Source organism: Phoxinus phoxinus (assembly GCF_949152265.1).
Source record: "Phoxinus phoxinus genome assembly, chromosome: 5".
NCBI classification, from domain to species: Eukaryota; Metazoa; Chordata; class Actinopteri; order Cypriniformes; family Leuciscidae; genus Phoxinus; species Phoxinus phoxinus.
Genome location: NC_136880.1, coordinates 26,468,162 through 26,491,139, shown reverse-complemented (window position 1 = coordinate 26,491,139; position 22,978 = coordinate 26,468,162). Strand labels below are relative to the sequence as shown.

General features: G+C 41.6%; 1 protein-coding gene across 1 annotated transcript in view; it reads right to left on the bottom strand.

Annotated features, from left to right (window-relative positions):
* Window positions 1-22,978, bottom strand: part of zswim5 (zinc finger, SWIM-type containing 5) — a 43,310-nt gene that overhangs the window by 11,715 nt on the left and 8,617 nt on the right. The window contains exons 2-4 of the mRNA XM_079613276.1: window positions 3,234-3,590; window positions 630-778; window positions 78-228 (exon numbers count right to left, since the gene is read on the bottom strand). Of these exons, the coding sequence (XP_079469402.1) occupies window positions 78-228; window positions 630-778; window positions 3,234-3,590 (657 nt within the window). The remainder of the gene's footprint in view (window positions 1-77; window positions 229-629; window positions 779-3,233; window positions 3,591-22,978) is intronic.

Below are 22,978 nucleotides of genomic sequence, written 5' to 3'. Positions count from 1 at the left end.
GTTGATAAGAATGTTCCTGGACAAGCACGTATGATGATCGAGAAATGTGCCTAACGGGTTAAGCAGACAAAACTCACCCAGCTCGTCCCAGAGTTGTCGGCACTTGTCGGTCATTCCTGTGCCCTGTTGTCGCCACAGAGATAGACGCGGGTCAGCCATGAACTGCTCTGTGATGAGCGTGAGCATCCGTGCCCCGTTTGAGTCGCGCATCCTCAGCATTTCCCTCACCTGCACAACACACAAAAATCTTGGTTTAAGTGCCTCATGCATCAAGTATAGGACTAATACGCACCTGTGTCTGACACAAATCAGCATCATATTTTGAAGAACAAAGCATATTTTATATAAACAGCAAAAATCTTTTAGCTGAAGGACTATGAGATCAGAACACTTGTGTTTGAGCACTATATTCAGCATCAATATCAAAAGTTGAGGTGCAGTTCTTCAAATCTTCAGATAGCAGACAGGTAAAGCAATGAACTGCACTGGCTATTGAAAATAAGAGGCAGCATGACATTTAATTAAAATACATTGATTTAAATGGGCCTCCTAGGATTTCATGGGCCCATAATTCACCATAATAGCACCTTTTGCACTGAGCATCTCTCACACACACGCACACGTCTCACCTTGGCAAACATTGAGTTGAGCTGCTTGCCTGAGCCATAGTATCCTCCCTGAGAGAGGAACTGCTTGACCTGTTCCCTCACTTGCTCCTCATCCAGGTGCCAGCAGTTCTCGTCATCAATACTGGCCCCTGCTGTAGGATCTGGGGCCCCTGGGAGAGAAATACATCCAGTAAACTTTGGATATTTTCAGCAATAACACATCTCATTTATTGGTAGAAAAGCAAAGCGTAAGCTTGGGTTACAAGCTTATGCAATTCAACAGTAGACAGAATAATTTGCTTGTACACATTAACACGTAAAAAAACAGCACTTCCTGAGCATGTTTACCAAAACTGAAATCGATAATATCACTTTCTTTTGGCGGAATATCCATGTTTCATTTTTTACCATTACAAACTGATAAGAACACTGAGGTGAGGTCAAATCATAGCTATCTGGGTTTGATTCTTAAAAGATTGCTTCCCATTGTCACTCTGAAAAAATAAAAATAAAAGAAAAATGCATTAGAGGCAATCACTTTATCTGAGGAAGGTCTTACTGTATTTCCAATATGTCGATGCACTTTAGCTTTACAACACGCCACCCCCACCGTCCATTCCAGAACAAAATATTTCAGCACATTCAGCCCTATCGAATTCCACTTAAAGACACCATGAAGCTGCTTCATATACAGACTGCACAGAGAGTTGATCTGCCTATTGGCCCCTGTGGGTATTAAACATATATAAATGCTATATATGGAAGTGAAACGGTTGAATCTGCATCATTTGCACGTTTCCCTGTCCTTGGCATGCTTTATATGATAAGAAGATCCATCTTGATTTAGAGATTAGCTCTTAAAAGGCTTGGGTGGACTTAGGGGAGCAATAATAACTTACATACAGTAGATTACCATCAGTGTGTGACATAAGCATTGGTGTTATATACTATGAGAGTATCTAAATGTACAGGATATCTATTGAGCCAGCTGTGCTGCATGTAAAGTGCTTTGAAATAAGAGAGCTTGTTTTAATGCTTCAGATTGTGGTAGACTGTAACCATGTTCAGCATAATAGTAAATTATTAGTGTACTTAATGACTTTATAACGGCTGCAATGGGCTAGTGAGGTGCAAACTGATATAAACAGAAGGTCCTCTGTGTCATTGTATAAGCAGGACTCCAGCGTAGGTGTCCTTTTGCACTTTTGATCCAACATCTTGGCAGGTTAACACATTCTGCACATTCCGGATTCAACGCGTAGCTGCTGATTAAACATTGATAAGGGGCTTCTGCCTGACCCCTTGATTCCTATTCAAAACAAGAGGGCAGGAGGATGGACTTCCTGGTTTCAGAAGTTCCTTGGACAAACCATCACGAAGAGATGGAATTTACTTTTGCATAGTGTGTTGAGTAAAGATTTAAAAAGGGTATAAGAAGGACTGGGCGATATGACTAAATCAGTTGATATCGATCATTTTCATGATAAAGGTCAAATCTTTATTTCTTTCCAGTTTAAAGCTAGATGCTTGCACCCGAGTGAAAGTTGTGGAAACCAGGCAGTAAATTATGGTTTTAAATGACTCTTTATTGTCATAACATAAAATATTAGTAAAATCCTTTTCAAGTCTTTTTTCACTAACAAAAGAAATATATTAATAGAAAAATTTATTTGATTGATAACTTGTATCTTCGGCACATTTTGCAGTGCAGGCTGCAATATTAATAATATTGTGCGTTTTTGTCTCTTAGAAATGCACATTTGACCGTAGCAGTAGCTTTCATCAGGATGTTTGAGTCACATAGCACCTCACTACCATGGCAAAATATGGCTTCTATGGCAGCCTAAATAAAATAAATTTATAATTACAAATGATATAGCTTAATAACAAAAAATACTGAAATTATATTCATCACTCCTCTAATACATGTCTACATTAATAAAATGCAATATGAATACACAACATTTCTGACACAATACTGCAGTTTAGGGGCGGACTGGCCATCTAAAGCACCGGGATGTTTCCCGGTGGGCCGCTGTACAATGTGGGATGGCCAGTTAGTGTTACTACAGTAAATCCATGGTAAATGATGGTGATTTGTAGATTGAAACGCTGTCAAACTGGATTGTTCATGTAACAATGTTTCTTATATTTGTCAGTGCTGTTGAGAATGTCAGTGTGGTTTCTTCTGGTTAAAACTAGTTTAAATCACATTGTGTTCTTTGCTCAAGAACTTACCACTTTTGTTTAAGTGCTTCCCACTGGATCTCACAGCACTGTTTTGTGGTCACGCGACCAGCAAGTAAACGCCTCTGCTCTAGTCAACTTGCGCTGCCGTTTGAGTCTAGTGGATAAATGGTCCATGTGGCGTGATTTAAAAGAGTAGAGCCGTTTCATTCCGATTTTGGCCCATAAACATTACCTATAGGCTATTAAACATTCATCGAACCATTTTAAATTGTATCGAGGAAAATTATAAATCACAATAATTATTGTTATCGTTTTATCGCCCAGCCCTAGAGGTGTAAAGCCGGTATTTTTTCTTTAAATTCTAATGGAACATTTGGCTGTGGAAAAGGGATTTTGGCCATGTGACCATAAAGACACTTAATATGTGCTGCTCACCATGTACTTGGTTGATCTCAGAGTTGGAGGACAGGATTTCATCTGCCAGTTTTTGGGCGGTGGGCAGCACTTCTGTGTGGTGGGCCGTGATAAGGTACTGCACCAGCTTTTGCAGCTGGTCTCTGTTCATCTGGAAGAGTGTCTCTGAGATGGGCAGCCGTAGTTTGACTTGCTCGGGTTTGCGGATGCGGTATAAAGACAGTGCCACCACGTGCGCACAATAGAAAATGTCACGGTTGCCACAGCCGCATGTCACCGATGTGATCTTACAGCGGTCGAAGCTGATGGCCACCTTGTGTGTCGTCTCTGGCTCGGATTGCGTGGCTGGCTCTGTGACTGTGCCACTGAGGTGAAAACCTGGATAGAAACAGGCAGAGAGAAAAAATGTTAAGTTAACAATGACATTTGACGCAATTCGAATAGTTCTGGGGGAGTTCATTAGTTCTAAACAAAATTCTCAAGCTAACTGTATGATCGTAAATGGATCTGGAGGCTGTAAGTCAAGATTGGTAACCAGCAATGCCTAAACAAATTAGGCTGCTACCAAATACGTATCTGATTGTTTGACTGTACTAGAAACTAGTTTGGTAACTAGTGGTTACCAAACCACAAGATATGTGAGATGTTTTCCAATTGCGGAGTGCAATCCATCTCCACATCCGAGAGGATCATGCTACAGTAACCCTAATAGGGAAATTGCTGCAAAAGTGTCCAACATTAAATCCAAAACATTTTACTCAAAATCTCCACAATGCCTGAAGATACTGGTCGGTCGAAAACATGTTTGGAGACATCAGAAGATTACAGTAAATATCAAACATGGAAAGATGTTGCTTTATTTCCAGTTTCTGCAACATCCTAGAGAAACAACCCAACAAAGCTTCACTGAAGACCTAAAAACATAAATGTAGAAAGACTGTATGCATGTCTTCGTGGCCAATACGAGGACTTGTTCTTCACTTTGACTGCTAAATAATAAATGATGAAAGCCAAGGGAAGGGGGTTGGGGGACTAGAATTACTGTATCACTCTAAACCTTTGCAATGGATCTGTCCATCATAATCCACAGGAACTTCATGAATTCACAGAGATCCTTTGAATCTCAAATAATTATGTAAGCTTACAAGTTACAGAATCAGGATCCCATGTATCCTTGCAGAGACAACAGCTGAAATGATTCAAGGAACGGGCTGTCGAAAGAAACAGGCAGAGCAAGTCTTATTCGTTATCACCCCATATGCCCAGAAATGTGTCCAGCTGACAAATAAAGCCTCCGTGACCAGAACAAACTCTATCAGAGCTAGAAGGTGTCTCTACATGTGCCCACATATATATACACACACATGTACAGGGAGACAGACAAACGCACACATCACAATTAATTCTAGGGTTCGGCTGGTGTGACAGGGGTGCCTAATAAGCATGAGCAAAGCCGGCTGTTCCCTTGCCAAATCCCACAAAAGGCTTTTTCAGATGAGTTCTTCTGAGAAGTTGGCCCCCTCCTCAGCCCCGAGATTTTGGAGAAAAGAAATCCGACGTCCAATTTACTGCCAAACCCTTTCAGGCACAGCCAACACAACAGAGCCATCTGATTAAGGGGAGTTTATGGTGATGTCTGTTTTCATTTTGATAAAAGACAGAAAAGGAGAGGGAGTGCCCCTATGTGTTGCAAATTACTTTTGGCACAATACAAGTTCAAAGTAAATTTGGTTAGAGAAACAAAGATCCACAGGAGTGTGTAAGATAGGAGTGCATGTATAGGGTTCATTTTTCTTTTAAGAACTACAGCAAGACTGATCAAACTGTGCGTTTTTGCCATGCAGAAACTGACACTTCTTTATTGCGTAAGCGCAGCACTACGGTTTCGACTGTGAGTGTACTATAAGACAGATCTTGTTTACAAAACGCAAAGTATGAAGGGGTTTTACAGGGTTTTTTTGGGGGGTAAAAATAAAAATAAAATTCACATGTGTTAGGCTCAATACACGTTTGCAAGGCAAACAATGGATCATCTTGCCTACCACAAAGTATGCAAAGACTGAATTGTTTTACATTTCAAAAATGCCCCGGGCAATCAGGGCGCCTTCATGCGAACCTTTGCATTATCAGATCATGCATTATCTTGGACTGCAAAAATCTACAGTTGAGACTAAACAGCATTAGTCACATGAAGGACACATCCCACCCACTATCAACGGCAGCTGAGTGACCCTCCTTACAATGATGTTTAGGGGTAATGGTGGCTTATTACGTACATTTCCTAACACACTGCAATGTAAAACTAAAGTTTAGGGGTTTGTTCAAGATTAATAATAATAACAATAATAAATAGGCTTTGTAAACACGCCTATTACAAACTGTGCTAATCACAGAAAGTGGATTTCTGAGCAATGCATGTAGGATTGGCTGTGACGGGCATCTATGGTATAGATCTATCTATGGCACCATCGGTGGGGTTATGGAGGAGCAGATGAGCCTATAGGCTCATGTGACAGGGGTTGCATTGGAGAGAGCACGCATCTGCTACTGATGGACATGAAGAGCCCTCCTTGTCTTTTTATTCTCGCTCTCATATCGCTGGCTCTCCCCCCACCCTCTCCACCAGGCCTTTTGTTGCTCAGCACTGAATGCTGCTCCACCAACCCCTCCACAACTGCTCTTTTCTGGCTAACCTCCATCATGGCGCGAGCATAGATCCCTCTCCCCAACCCCCCATCTTTAGAGGCTTTTCGATCATTTGCTACCTGAGAGGAAGGGGATGGACAGAGAGAGAAAGGGGATGGACAGAGAGAGAAAGATGAACCCTGCTGGGAAATGGAGGAGGTGGATGTCATAAGCAGATGGAGTGTTGGTATCAGTCAAAATGAGCCATGCAACGTCATCTAGAAGAAATAATGACGCTGCAGTTGTTAATATCAGTCATTCAGACCACACTAAGAATCTCGAGTGTGTCTGTTGTGTCCGCACCAGGCACTACAGATGATTTCATCATTTTCCAGAGGCCTGCTAAACTGTCTATAAGGTTTAAGGTCAAGTTACATCGAGAACGATGACAATAACTACATTAGCGTCCACACCAACGCACAAAAACATTCTGGTTATTATAAGAGTGTGCAGCAGTTATATCATCTGCTGCTTTAAATGCTCAAACTCTTTAAAGTCGAGTGGATTCTGTTTGGCTGTCAATGTTTTTAGCATTCATCAGCTGGAAAAAGTCATCCTGAAAGTGATTTCAACGTTAACGCTCCCCTGTCGTTAAAGCTTGGGTGTGAACTTGATTTGAAACCAAATCAAAAACCTTATAAGTTACTGTTTATATATTTATTAGAGCTGTATCTAACAATTGTTTTATAATCAACGAATCGATAACACAACCATAACACAATTGACAGCATGCTATTGAATAAACGAGGTGTGAGCTCATCCATCAGATATTTTAAATACTTAAAATGCTATATGCTTTGTAACCGAGAGCAGAGAGCACATTTAGCTCATGATGCAGTTCACGATATGCGGTCATGATTATACAGTTCAGTGTGGCTCTCACATTATATGACATAGCAGACAACTAGTTGTCCACTGTGGTTCCCGTTCATTCAGCGTGGGTTTGTCGAGATTGCGTTTGTGAAGAATGCCTGCAAAAAAAACTAACGTTGTATGAACAACTGTATTAAGTAGCGCTGCCACACTAGCCATCTAAAAAGGAAACTCCAACAAATTCATATGCAATAAAGTCAGCCACAAAAATAACACCCTTGCCCGCCTTTTCAGCTGTAATTCTTTCACTGCGTGTCTTTAGTAAATCGTGACAGTAGTTTTTTAACATAAAAAGAGGGTTTGCGCTGATGCAAGCTGTTGGTAAATCTAACCCTTGGGGTAAAAAGAACTTTAGGACAGGAAAGATAGAAAATGCATTCAGTCTATGTTTTTAAGCCATATCAGGACCAAAGGCCCTTTTAAATGGCAAAAACAGAATAGCATAAAACACAGTAAGAAACAATAACCAAACACTTACTAAATACTAATGTGTACTTTAAACTGGCAGCAAAGGAAACCGAGTGACATAAGCACATGCTAAATTAGAAGAAACTAGAACATCAAACCAAACTCCAACGGCAGCAAAGTGCTAAAAACAGATGTGCTTCCTTTCCTCACACATGAGATGCAAACAAAACTCAACAAAAGTAACTTCAAATGGATGTTACACATTGAGACACTAAAACATGGAGTTTGGGTGAATTACATGAGTATCACATCACTGGGGAAGGAATGTGGGGTTTCGTGTCACCGTCCAAATGACATGAGTTTCTCTCAGGAAACGCACCCCTCTTGGGCCGACTCTAATCTTGGCGCCAAGCTTCACGCTAACATTGCGACACAACAGAATCACCCGGCCACGTTACGATTCACTGTGTATGTGTAACAGTCATAATTAATCCGCTAGCGATGCCCGCCTAATGCACGCTCATCCAGCCTGGGCTTTCGGAGTCATTTTAGCCACTGAGCTCTGAGCCACTGGCCATCTGTTGGGGAGGGATGCATATAGGGGGAGCTCACGCCGCTGCGATGGTCACTGATCAGGGAACAGGAGAGGAGTCCCCCTCTTTCATTCATTTACTCACAGCCTCACTCTATCCGTGCCATCTGCCACCCCCCCAGACACGCCCACTCGAGAACCTTTCAGCCAATCATGACAGCATCCCCACACACTCTTAAACCATTAACCTCTAATCAGCCCTGGAGGCCAAACGGGGTCCTGTACGGCAGGCACTGGGCCAACGCCGCATGCACAAGAGCCTCCACCCCTCCTGCCCTTCCCCTCCCCTCCCCTCCTTTCCATCTTCCATCTGTCCCAGCAGCAATATGGTTAACACCGCATCAGCATCCCAGCTCCCCCCACTCATATATCTCGACACAACAGACATGCATATGCACAGGCACACACATTCAGATTGTGCACAGGGGTTCCTATGTGCTCTGATAAAGGCTTGATTGATTCATTTGTGATGTCCCTCAAACAGCAGCCCCCCTGAGTCATTTGTCACGATCACACATAATTGATTTCTGATCCACCGAATTGTGAACCTCAAGAAAGAGCTGCACGGAGCTCAATCAGCATTCCTTTCAGTGGGCTAGCGGCAAGCAGCAGGTTTGACGCCCATGGAAATCGCAGATAAGACCCGGAGAGGAGTATGCGGTCACCATTAGCCTGAGCCTTGCGCATTGTGCGTGAAGTGAAGGGGGAAATTAAAGCCGGGCTAATCATACAGGCCCGGATAGTTCAAAACCAACAATTTAGCATCTGATGCAAACTAGCCCTGGCTGAAGAGCCTTTATTCTCAGATAATTCACCCAGTGAAGGCTGAAAACAAGCCGGAGAGGAGGATGAATTTGAAGGCGTCCAGGGCAAAAAGGAGGAGATGAATCGCACTTTTGGACAGGCCGTAAGTGCAACCAGATGTCCTGCTTGAGATAAAAGCAGATGCACTTGAAGTGAAACCGTGCGGTGTGGAAATAGAGGCGGGGATATCCTTTCATTGTTATTTCTGTTCAAGGTTTTCTTCTATTGCATCTAAAAAGCTATCTGAATATGCATATGTTTCCATTCGCCTGCTCAATAGGGAAAGCATGCTTCTCCAGAGCAGTGTGCGGTACACAGAGCGTACTATATTGTAATTCTTGAGCTGTTCTTGTCTTTGTGCAGATGATAAAAAAAAGCAAACATGCTTTGTAAACACGTGACACAAAAGAACAAATCTCAAACACAACATGTTCCATTTTCATTTGCTAGAAGGATTGAAAAAAAAAAAATAATCAAATAATGTTTGTCTCATGCTAAATAAGCCATATTATTAAACTGCAGTCAGTATCAAGGCATCCAGACACTGTGCCAGAATATAAATCTGAGTTTTGGTATTGTTTTGTGAGCAGTCTGCATGCATAAGACAATCTGACAGCTAGGAAAGGTCACAGGCTTGCACATTCCCTGATCACTGATGGATTGTTTGTGAACAGCCAACCACCATCAGCCCTTGCGCATCAGCATATGCCCTCTAAGATTTTTTTCTGCCACTTTCGCCATTTCCCTAAATGCGACTTGGTTGTGTTTAATATGCGAACATGTACAAACCATCTGCTGGCCTGCAATTGACAAGCAGCAGTCTGCAGGACACAATGGCTCATTTGAGCTCTGCTCACACTAGAAGCATAGCCTGCACTGATAGATAATGCTTTAAGAAGCTTATATTTCATGACTCATCCATTCAACCAAAAAAAAAAAAAAAATCCCCAATCAATATGAGAAAAGGAAAGAGGACCGATTGACTGCTTTGCGCATAACTCGTGCGGTCCTCACAGCGTCAAGTCTCTTTTCTGTTCTCCCACAGCATTCCATCCTTAACCGTTTCCTACAAGGAGGTATGACTTCAGTTTGCCCTGCAGCTGTAAAACCAGTATCAGATAAAAGATGGAAAAAAACTTCCGAGGACCAATAAGCTCACATCTGTTGTGTGCTTTGTGTTTTCATCTACAAGGTAAGAAAATGTCAATATGTACTCTGGGCTTGTCCCAGCATAATACATCGCCTGCATTTCCTTCCTTCCCTGCTGCCTTCTAAACTAAACGATTTATTCTTCCTTCCCTCTCTCTCTCTCTCTGTCTGTCTGTCTGTCTCTAACCAGGGATGCGCTGAAATTTCAGAGACTGTGTGAGTGAAAACAAAGTTAAACTTAGCATGCAATAACAGAAAACAAACTGAAAAACACTATTACAAACAATTGTTTGCTTTTCCTACTTGTGCAAGTCCCTCTTAATCGATCCCTCTCTCGGTTTAGCGTATTAAGTCAAGTCAATGTTTAATAAAGACGTTTAACAATTAATAAAGAACGTTTTCTCATCTTGCACAGACACTGTGGGGCCATGTAAGTGCAACATCTCATTCTAATATATGAGATGATTGCCTCTCATTTGAGAAGACAGAGAAACTGTTAGGCTACTATATAACCTGTAAACTTTTCTGAATGAAATGTGTATTAAGATACAGTGCTTGTATTAGATCAAAACTTATTTTCTTCTCCCTGAATGAAGAACAAATGTAAAGCACAAACTTTCAATATAAAACAAATCTTTTTATTTTAAATACTTAAACTAATTGTGTTAAAGTACGCATTTATGGTTTCAGTTTTCTGCCCCAACTTTTGGTTTCAGCCGAGAATTTTATTTCAATTCATTGATAATAAAGATGCCTTAATTGTGCTAAAAAGCTAAACAATATTATCTTTGTGTTTTCCATTAAATAGTGCTAAAACAAAACATCCAATCAACCCCTCCTAACGTTTTCCTGCAGAAAATGCTCATCAAACCAAGCTAAGCATATGGACAAGGACAAAAAAAAAAACAAGAGAGGGGGAGTGCAAACACAAAGGAATCATTCCCAACAAGGCCTTCCAGCTTAGCTTTTGCATGCATTTCGGTGATGAGACCCTGAAGGTGTGGTGCACAGCTAAGGAATCAGCTGAGGCAGCAATGGCGGCATCTCTAATTACAAAAGCTCCTCCTCCAACTATCCCCCCTCCTCAAACTCCCCATTGTTTGCGGCCTCCCTCCCTCCTTCTCTCTCAGGAGTGCCTTTTGAGCTGGCATGCACCCGTTAGGCCTGTGCTGTGTTCCCCTCAGCACTCTTAATCTGGCCCTGACCTGCTTTATTCCCCCTGCACCGGCTGCCCACTGGGCCTCAGATTCACAGGCCCCCTTTGTTGTTGATGGGTCTGTCTAGGCCTCAGGCTGGGGCCTGGCCTGCCATTGTTGCCCACAAAAAGCCAGCAGCGGTTAGCAGGCGTCAGCTTGAAAGCAGGGTCCTGTGCGACCACTGCTGCTTGGAGATCAGCGGCCCAGACGGACAGGAGAGGAGGAGGACAGGAGAGAACAGATAGGAGAGGAATGTAGAGTAGGAACACAAGCACAAACTCAAGCTGCCAGTACAAACTCAAGCACCCAAGAGGCCTGAAGTGCTTGGTCTTCTCTCAAGGCGAGACAATGTCCTATTGTAAGTGCAGAATGGTTGCCCCTCATGTATTGTGATGATAGATTTCCCAGTTTGAGGACAAATTATCAACATTAGGTAAAAAGAATGAAATCTCAGATGAGGAAAAAAGTATTATTATCAATAATAATATTAATAAACTAAAACAACAACATATAAATGTAAATTAATGCTTAATACACTTATTTAAATAAAGTTTCATTAAATTATTTAATTAAATAAAGCCCATTGAGCAAGACAGAGCTGCTACTACAGCATTAAGTTCAATATATAGTGACTGATCAAATCACATTAAACTGATTTGTTCAGTTCATGTGCGCAATTATACAGAAAAAATTAAAATAAAAAGACAGCAAGACAAGGACTGCTGATTGGAGCACTGTTTGAATGGACTGCCTCCTTAAATCCCTCTTATTTAGGGAGAATATATCAGCTCAAATAAGTAAAACAGCTTATTTCAGACTGGGCTGTTTAAAGGATTTCATTGACATTCACATGTGCTCGCATACAGAATAATAGGAAATGCTCTGTAAACAATACAACACAATGCACTTTAGATGGGCTCTACGTTCAAATAAAAGGCCTATTGCCAGATACCCATTCATTAAAACAGACCTGAAGCTCTCAAAAGAGCAGCTCACCAATGACACCCTCTCTACAGCAAACCAGGAGAGGCTCAAATGGTCAAAATAAGGTTAAATACATGGTATATTATCAATGTAGACAAACAAATGTAGGCTATAGATGGTAAATCTTGAGATCAGTTTCTTACAAGAAAGCACCTCAATACCTTTGTATTTTCTCTAAAGCTTTGAAAATAAAAATAAATAATAAAAAAATAAAAAAAGTGTGCTTCATTCAGCCTTTATGAGACTGGACACTGACAACTGATTTAAAAAAAAAATAGCCTTTGACTGCTTTTAGTCAGAAAATTTGACTAGCTTTTCGACTGTTAGGATCTGTCCTACAATGGCAGCTTGATTACCAAGTATGGCTCCTTTTCTTGAGAGTGTCAAAAAAGGAAAAGGCCATCTGAAAGGCACTTAAACACAAATTATGTAGATTTAAGCACTGCTTTTAGTAACCAAGGACAGCTGAATGAATATTCATAAATTGCCCTATGTCCCTGTTGAAGAGGGCGACCAAAGGAAGGTCTCTCTGAGAAAGCTGGCAAATAAGGTCCTTGTGGTCTCTTAAGAAGTTTGCTTAACTCTGCAGACGTGCCCTGCTGTTCAAAAACACAGCGGCAAATGTCAGAATGCATGGTTTGAAAAATTCAAAGCATGTATAGAGACATTCAGCATCGTTGAACAGGAATAAAACTATCATGCGGCAGTATCTACATAGACAGGCAACAATTACAGCTTGCACAATACAGTATCTCACCTCGCTTTTTTGCCAAGGTCGTCGCCATCGCATACTGACTCAGACCAGTGACAAAACATTGTGCGACTGGGCCTGAATGCAGAGTGCAGTAAAACAAAGGGCCTTGCTTTTGCCAGCTGGACCCTTCGAAACTTGGCACCACAGAGCTTGGCTTTGCCCCAACAGGCAAGCTGGAAAAACCCACCTTACCAGGTAGAGGCAGAGCCTCTGAAAGCCCTTAACATCCATCAACTCCAGAGTAGAGAAACACAAGTGTGGTTTAGAGGACCAAAATAACCCTCTACCTCTCATTCAAACTGTGAATGTGAAGGATGAACAGGATAGAGACAGCTGGCACCTTTCTCTTGCTTGCTCCAGCAGTACTCTGGTGGAAAGTGAAGGGTGTTTCTTCACCGCCTGAGATTAGAGGACCCAGCAGGCCCTGGCAGGCCTTTAGACGTACCGCGGGCACTCTAGCAACAACAAACAAAACATACACTCCTAAACCTGAGCAATCTGGCCCCTTTCCTTGACCACTATGAGGGAGGATAAAATTCCGTACACCCCACTCAAAATGCCAGTCTTTGGAGTTTCCTGTTACATTGCTCGTACTCTTGTGCTAGCAAAGAATTTTGTATGCTTGTGTACAATTTAAAATAGCTTTGTACAATAGTATAGATGTCAGCCCTGAGACGTTCTAACAGTTGTAATGGAAACCCAGTTTTGAAAGGCTCTTTTATCCCATGAGGTAAGATGAGGAGGTGCTGCCCTACCAGAATATCTGTTCAGACGGGTCTCTGATTGAAAGCTTTAAGAAATGGAAGCCCAGAAGCACATCCCACCGCCAGATTAAATGTCCATCCTTTCTCAGAATAACTGCTTTGCGGATGTATGTGCAAAGAAAATCAACAATATGAGAACATAAAAGAGAAGCAGGATGAGGAGATGATAGTTTTATCAACCTCTTCAGAGTGACAAGCTGGAAAGGAAGCAGTCAATCCAGCAATGTGGCTCACAGAAACAGGGGTCCCGAGTCAGCAGGAGGAATCTGCTAAGGCCCGGTGAAATCAGGCAGGGGATGAGGGGTGGCAGGACACCCCATCTAGGGCCACGCGCCAAACATAATGCCCACACACACAACTGGCACAGCACTGGGTGGCAACAGGAGGGTTTCAGTGTGCGTGTGAGGCAGAGGAGGGGTATCCAGTGGAATGTGTTACATGAATTCCACGGGCACGCTGCCTCCTTTACCGCAGCCACAAAGAGTGGAGTGTGTGGACTTCACTGAGACGAAGGGACAGCGAGAGGGGGAGGGAGGAAGACATCAATGGAGAAAACTGGGCACAGAGCCAAACTCCAGTATTACAATAGAGGAGGGAGTAAAGAGAAGCAGAAGAAAGAAAAAAAAGAGCGAGAGTAGGGAGCTGAGGGAGGAGATGTAGGAACCAGGCCTTAAGTCTCTTCCAGGGGTGACGGCAGTTCTATTATCGGACAGTGGATAGAGGTCCATTGAGACTCTCTAGAGAAAGAGCCACAGTGCCTGAATCAAATAATATCAGGAGCCTAAGGAACAGTAACGGAAGCAGCGGCAGAAATTTGCTTACGCATTGTGATATACAACCCTGAAAAATGATCAAAACAGAAAAAAAAAAAATGTACTCGGGGACTCGGTTCTAACCATCAGTTGTTGATTGGATAGCTCTAGGCAGATCTGATTGCAAGCTTGAGGTTGAGGTACGAAAGGGGCGGGTTTAAGTGAACTAAATATTCAGCATATGTCACTAGAGATTTCATTTCGCCGTAATAGAGTTCTGACATTTTGATTGCATTAAAAAAAAAAAAAAAAACATTTTTTAAACATGCATGGATTAATTATGCATAATAATTGATCAGTTATTGGCCATAAGTTATAAACTGCATTTCGTATCTATTGGGCATCCCTAATACAACCATATAGGCTATAGTTTATCTCTGATAGGAACATATTTTCCCTGATTAGGCAGTGAAGGAACATGTGAGGAGCTCTTCCTCCACACGCCAGGACTTCATACGGAAACATCAGCAAATATTTGACTATATCAAGAAAATTTAAGCACATGACACCAGTGTCAACAATCGATATTCTTCAACAAACCAGTACAACAAGCGATGCTACAGCTTTCCCTCTCCCAAGTGCTGATCCAGATGCACAAAAATAAGCCCATCCAAGCACTTCCCATCGTAGCTGCAGAATAAGACAAAAATAGAGTATTACTGATGATCCTGCCAAGCTGGCTGCAGCAGACACTGGTGCAGTCTGTCTCCCAAAACTGGGAACAGGTGCCGGAGAGCAAGCACAAGGTTCCTCTCGGCCCCCTCTTCATCAGGGTTTCACTGACCTTGGATGCAAGTAGACTACACGGCCTCACAACCTAGGGCAGCTCCCTAGATTTTCCCGACTGCCGCAGTCCTGATAGAGACTAGACCAGTGTGCTCAGGAAATCTAGGTGCGAGTGGTCTACAAAATGTGCATAACTACAGCCTGAAACACTAAAAACAATATAAAAAAGCAAAAAGCCTTGTATTGATGCAAACAAACTCCGCACTCCACCACAACATGCTCCACTCCATTGTGTTTGACGTACTAGCAAAGTTCCATCTGTGCTGTAGCTAGGATGTTCAACACAGCCTATTACTCTTGATCTTGCTTGTATTATGCGGACAGCACATGAGTTCTGACCATGACACCAGTTGGACTCTGTACCTAAGGGTCACAGGCATGATTCTTTGTTGGTCTGCTTTTTCGTGTCCTTGAGACTAGGCTTCAATGTTTCAAACAGAAAGCCTATATATTTTTATTGTAAGTGCTTGCTTTAGTTAATCAGCTACATTTACAAATTTGAGCAAGCACAGCTCCTCTTGACTATTCCTTACCTTAGATTCTTTTAGCAATGTTCTTTGTAAATTCTGTTAGGGCTAATCCTGTTATTCATGCCCTAACAATAAAGGGAATGCATGACAAGCCGGTTTTGTCCTTTGAAGGAAACTTAAAGTAATAAGGAGACAGTATGGGGCGGGCCTAGCAGGGACACAGGCAATGAAACCATCACTGTACCATGGTCTGTTGTGGTTTGTATTAGCAGCATGTGTGAGGGTCCTCGTTTGTGCATTTCTTTCTTTAAAGTTGCCCCGGGGAAAGAGGATGGTTTTAATCAGCGCATGAAGGCAGATCCATCAGATATGCTAATCAGAGATCTTACCTGAACAAATACCCTCAAGAGCAGTCTCATCCATCTTAATTGGGGAAGGGCTTGTTAATAATGCAAGGAAGGAGGCTTGGAAAAGAAATATTAATGGAAGGATGAGAGAAAGGGGGGCTTTTCTGTCTAATCAGCACAGACGGAGCAAAATCCAAATAACATTTCACAGTGAAGAGAGGAGACAAATATTTTGAGCATATGAGCAAGGTCTCATGGATGGATACTGGTAATGGTACTAACTGTGCCTACACACTGGAACAGCAAGGTATGATGGAGCACTTGATGGATAGGAACACATGAGATAGGATTGCACTAGTGTTACACAATATCAACATTTCAGTACCAGTAAATATCACAGGTCTCAATACCATTTTTTTTTGTTATCTATAGCAAAAAAGTTGGAACTATTTAAATATTGTATTTAACTATTTGAAAGTTAAAAATAATAATATATGAATTACATGTGTGGATTATTAATGATAAGAAAATAATAAATTAAAACTTATTACGCCGGCGATATGTTATGCCCTAAATTTATACATGATTAACTAACTGTATTTTTGTGTACATTTGTAAAATGCATTTTCTGTAAAGCTGCTTTGAAACAATATGTATTGTGAAAAGCGCTATACAAATAAATTTGAATTTAATTGAATACTGCCTTAAAATATTTATAAGTTAACCTCAAAAGCAACAAAAAAATATTTAATTCAATACAGAAAGTGAACAAATACCACTTCCTCAATCAACTGAAGTCAAAGATAAGCAAAGCTATAAATGATAAATGGCCAATATTAAAGTTTTATATTATTTTGTAAAAAAAAAAAAAAAAAAAAAAAAAAAAAAAAAACTACATTTAATCATTTTAAATGCTACAAGTGAATTAAGGCATCACATATAATATAATGTACAATCTGAAAAATGGCTATCCATTTTAAGAAAATAAAAAAATAGAGAGAATGAGCATGCAAAATTAAATACTGGCCAATGTTCAATATGGTACTAATGTATTGTGCATTCCTAGAATGCAAATTCTAGCAAGTCTTATAATCTTTAGCACAAGGGCACCTACACACTAGAGTTACGATGAATCAGAGAATATGCATTTCCGATTGATTTCAAACTAACTCTGCTCTTTCTATTTCCTCAAAATAGATCTATTTTGAGGAAAAAGAAAGAGCAGGTTTAGGTGCTAAAGATTATAAGACTTGCTTGGAACAGCCTGAGAAGTACTCTTCAGTTCCTGCATTGAAATAAAGCATACTGTATTAAAGAATGACATCTATATGCAGGTGCACACATGGGTCTCTGCATCACATTCATCTGGACAGCACATTGGAATACATTATTCCATGACTGAAGCAAACTGCACGCTTTGAAGTTCAACCAAAAGACAGTATGTTGCACAAAGGGGCTTCTAGGTTTACAACTGGGGGAATTGAGAGGCAGCCGTCCATTGTGGCGATCTATCGACATCAAAGTCAGGGCGTGTTTATGACACATGCACACACTATTCGAATTGGGCTGAACTCCGAGAGACTTGCGGTACCCGAGGGAGAGGAGGGAAACCCCTTCAACTCCAGCCATGCTGAAACATGGTGAAATAAAGCAGGAATTACACAAAAGGAATAAGGAATAGAATAGAATGAGGGATCACTATTTCGACTCAAGCTGGTTTTGATTTGACAGTATTCAAAGCCTGCAGCATCCTGGGTAAATGATGTAACCATAAAGGTATTTTAGCACTTAAAGGGGGCTACAAGCTAAGATAAATCACCCTTTTATGCCAGCAATACAAGATCTGCATCGGTATACTTTTTTTATTGATTAAAAGTGCCTAGAGGTGGAGGGTAGGAATGAACAATTGAAGGGTCCCGTTGACATGGTCCAATGGCTGTTCACCCTTAGGGAGTTCCCAGCACTGGGCTTTTGTAATCAAGTATAGCAGTAACCTCCTCGGTTTACCAAACACAGCAGAATTAGCTTTGCCATCTAAAAGGACAATGCAAGCTACCGGTAGTACCATTGCACCATTTGCATTGACAGGTTAGATTTTGCAAATGGTGACAACAAACATGCCAGGTGCGAAATGGGGTCTCTATACAGCGTTCACAGCGGGTACATGGAACAAAAAGAGGCCAGATTGTATGAAACTATGACACAGGTGAAGATGATGTGGTCTCAAGTCACAAAGATGCCACAAAGGAAATAGTTGTTAGTACATGAACAAGCATTATGAGCTTGACTTCCTGTGCAGGCAGCATATTGAAACCAGGTTCCTCAATGCAATAGAAGTAGCCTAAACACCAAACCTTAAAATGCTATGACTCCCTGTATTGTCTAGGCTAAAACACAAGGTTTTTTAATCTGTGTTTGTGCCTAAGATTTTCAGGATCTTGGACACTATGACTCAACCAAAACTGTGTAAATAGCCTCTAATAACTGATGCTTTTCATCACAACAAGAGTACAAGTTTCCAATCTGTGACAAAATAAACAAGTCTGAGGTGTTATAAGTGGACTCAATGTTGTGCACAGCAGAATAGTAATGCTGAACCATGTACTCCAGGCCTCCTGCTCATTTCAGCGCCTGCACTAAGGCAATGTCATCCTCAGAAAGAGATGAGCATGGTGGAGTGGTGACTGAGGGGCGTCTCCCTGTTGAAACTGGAATGGTAATGAGAGACCGAGAGTCCAATCAAACTGAATTATCCCAGACAGGCCTCTTCAATCACTGGTTGATTTACCCCACTGACGTTTTCTCTCTTCCCCCACTTCTTTTCCTCCCTTCACCCACCCAAATAAAGATAGCTGTCATGAATATTCCTTTAAAATCCCTCTTTAAATGAAACCTCAGCCCCAAGAGGACACCTGTTTTCATCCATGAGCGCAGCGAGTGGTGATGAGACCGAGGCCACAGCCATTGCCTTTCATTAGCTGGTCTTTGTGCTTTCCCGTCACGGCTACAATGATCCACCATTTACTGCTGATGAAAACAAATTGTGCACCGGGTGCTTCAATACAGGCCCAGATTGGCTAGCTCAAAATACTGCAAGACAAATCCATTACTCTGTAATATCTTTAGAATGGTAATAGTTTTATAAAGAAGGTAATGCTGCACCACCGGCTCAATGTCAATATCTTAAGTCAACACGAGGGAAGGTGAGAGCAAACAAATGATTCGCAAATAAAGAGCCGCTAGTATTAGCGTCATTATATCATTTAGAGTTTATGCTTCAGAAAAGTGTTTATAATAAAAGTGGTGCAGAATAATACGGCTGCACGATTACCGGTAATCAAAATTAAACCAAAATTTGGCTTAGTGTGATTATGAAATCGCAAAGGCTCCGATTTTTTATTGAATAAATATATGCATAGCGTGTTAGTGAAGAGCGTCTCAGTGATCAGTAGTAAATGCTGCTCCATCTCTGAAAGCACTGCGAGTCACTTATAACGTGCAATCGTGCATTTGAAAAAGACATGCATTAGAAATCTTCCCAAACTTGTAATGCAGAGCGTAAACTTGTTGTCGGACAAAAGACATTTAATAACATGCTTTTACTCACTTCATATCGTCAGCTGAGTGTTTGAAATTTCCTTTTGTGAGATGTGGTTTCTCATAGAATGAGACAGACAATATATCATTTTATAGTATTCTACTACAGTAATAAAGGCGATGTCGATTAGCATTGCATTATAAATTTATACTTTATTATGAATGAATGAATGAAGGCATTTATATAGCTAGCGCTTTTCATATACAACTGTACACCCAAAGCGCTTTACAACTCATTATGTCTGTGTGAAATAAACAGTTATGGACATGTAGAAATTAAAGCTGGAGCTCCAATCTTCTCCCGTAAATCCCCCCAAAAAGTATGTTGGTGCCTAAATGAGTACTTCGTTTAGAGAAGCTGTTAATCACAGCTGTCAATCATGACGTCACATTCCCATTTTTATAGCAAATAGTTAACTAAGACCAAACTTATTTTAAAGAACGAACACCTAAATTTACATCAGCATGAAAAAAAACTACCTACAATTACAGAAAACATCTTTGGAAAAAATTAATTTGAAGTGTAATTTGATTGTTTAGGCTAGTTTCCACCGTGTTCATTTGACTTCATGGGGAGGCAGGCTTTATGACCTATACTGGGACCAGCCACTGGGGGGCTCATTCAAATTTAAAAAAAAATACTTCTCTCTAAATTATTTTTTGTTTGTTTTTGTTTTTCTCCAATGTACGGTTGTTGTTTTCCCCCACAGTGGATGCTTAAGAGACTCAAATTTCAAATTAAAGACATGGACAAAAAAATAAGAAATGACTCTTGGTCACGGGTTTTTGAACTTTACCACTGGCGGGTTAAACACCATGGTCTACACACTGCTTTCAACTCTTTGCTCGGCTGCAACTACGAAATTCTGTCCGGTTCAGGATTACTTCCCAATTATACTGACGGTTCCGTGTCTTTCAACCAAAGTGGAGGGCATTCATTATACAGAAAGAAGTAGAAGGGGGGGGGAAAAAATGTCATTCGAACAGAATCAGATCAGATAGTGTTTAATTGCAGCTTTCATGAGTTGTGCTTTAATGCCATTGTTGTAGGCTGGTTTTATCCAGTAGATAAGGCTGTGCGCTTTCAACGCTGATTTACACTTTCTGACGCCGCCTGCCTTATTCTGCTGCCACAGCACAAAAAGTGCTTAGTGTTCCTTCCTTCTGAGGAGAAATTATACTAGGAAAAAAATGAATTTAAAAATCAAAAGATGGCTGAGAAGTTGCTTTCGAGATGCTTAAGCATTGACCGTGGTGTACTGACGGACATGTTTATCTGAAGGGGTATCACGGATGCCCTTGCAAAGTGCATTACTCAAGGATGACAAACATGATAAAAATGAATGTTACAATCAAAATCTTTACTCCCTGCACTTCTCTTAATCTCTGATAAGTTTTATTTGTCTTCCCCAGTGACCTTTGATAATAGCAAGAGAAGTGTCCTCTGCGTTTGTCTCTGGTGTAGGGCTCGGAGGACATCACCCCCACAAGACAAGCTCAGCCCGGGTCGGCGGCCCCCGCTGCCATTCTCCTGCAGCATAACAATGGCTGCCCTCTGCGCTCTAGGGTGGAGGGCACGCTGATCCTGTTACACCATGACAAGTACCACAATCCCCCATTGAAGAGCACATATTCTCCCCCCTCTGCCTATACAAGAGCCAAGCCTATTCATCGCATTGTTTTCTTTCCAGCACATGACTTTTGCATTGGGCCTCGGCAAAGTCAGGTGTTTGAATTATGACCTGGAAACCGCAGGTTGCCCACACACTACGTGCATTACGGAGCTTGATTCGCTCTGGCATTTACGTTCAATATGTAAGGAGCCCATCAATTGATTCTTGCACCGGAGTCGTAGCTTACTATTGGGTATTACGAGAGACCAAAACCAATGATCTGAACGGTTATTTCTGCTGAACAGTGCAGAAGTCAAAAGTTTTGGGTCCCACAGCACTGGTTGCGGAGGACACAGCGAACTACATTTCAAGAACGCTTCTGCAAGTCTGGCAAGGAACTAGGATGCAGGCATCCCGGGAAGGATGTGGAGGGCTGGAAGTCTGAAGAACGTGCGTTGTGAGAAGGAGCGGTCCAGACATAAAGCCCCACGGCTGTTGCGCACATTAATCATGTTTGGAGTACGAGAGGATGGGAGGGGATGGGGTAGCCCCCTCACTGCATGTTTGCATGTCTGCTGCTGCACTGACGTGTTCACTGTCAGTCCCAGAGTCAGGGAGAGCTGGAAGACTAATGAGATGCTTCTTTTTTCTCTCTCGCTCTTTCACGTGTCTCTCTTGCCCTCCAGAGGAGGGCGGCTGGGGAGGTGGGGAGCAGGGGATGACAGGTTGGTTATTTACTCTGCCTTTCATATTTGCCTTTTAGTTCTGCCGTTTCCCCCTCTCTCCTCCAACCATTTTCCTGCAGTCATCTGTTCACTCAGCTGCCTGCGAGAAACCGGTGCCTAATGGGCCATATCAGCACAGCCACTGCAGGGAAACAGAGGCCTGTCATTAGGCTATATTGAAAAAGAAGCCAGTAGGCAGGGAGAGGGGGAGAAAGCCATTGATATTTATATTGTGCGCACCTACCAGGGCACTAAGATCAGCATGTGACGCCTTCCTCCAAACCCAGCTTTGAAAAAGGAGCTATCAATATTTCATCAAGAATATCTTTTTAATGCTGAAAAAAAGAGGTGGTCCTGTCTGCAAGATGGGTGTACAAATATAAGGCTGGCTAATGACTAGTCCTTGTATTATTCAGTAGCCAAATTTTTATGCCGCTCATATGCGAGTAATGATTGACAGAGAATGGGGATGGAAATACTTGATGCTAATGAAGCATAATAGAGAGTGCGGCCATCTGCAACTGCACGAACATGCCATTTCTTCCACCCCGATCACATGACGGAGAACATATTGTGCTAAACGCCAGCGTTGATCTTTAGGTGGCAGAAGATGTTCTTGTGAAACCCTGCACTCTCTCTGATGTGCTTCCTTGCATGTTTTGTTTTCTTTCTTACTGTTAACAAGCTCGTATCAGCCGTGCACTATTCACTTTGGTTACTTGAGGGGGAGGCAGGATGTTTCAGAGGTGATATGCTAGGGAAACGCAAGAACAAGAGTCATGTTTTCCACAAGATATGCAAAGTCATGGTACTTTGTAAGTCAAAGAGAGGTCAAAGCTTTGAGTCATGAAACAACTTTAAAGTCTAGAGAGATTATGACCAAAGATACAATATCCCAGAGTTAGGGCTGCAAAATTAATCAAAATAAAACAGAAATCGCAATTTGGCTTAGTGCAATTATGAAATCGCAAAAGCTGTGATTTTTAATTAAATATATGCACAGCATGTTTTTGATGAAGCTCATCACTGTGATCAGAGCGACTCGATCGTTTTGCAGTAAAATGTTGCTCCATCACTGCAACACTCTTTGTTTGGGTCACGTAACGTGCATTTGAAAAACGAACATGTGTCAAACTTCTTCTCAAACTTCTAATGAGAAGCATTTATAAATCTGTTGTCAAACAAAGGGTAATAAAAAACTAAAAAA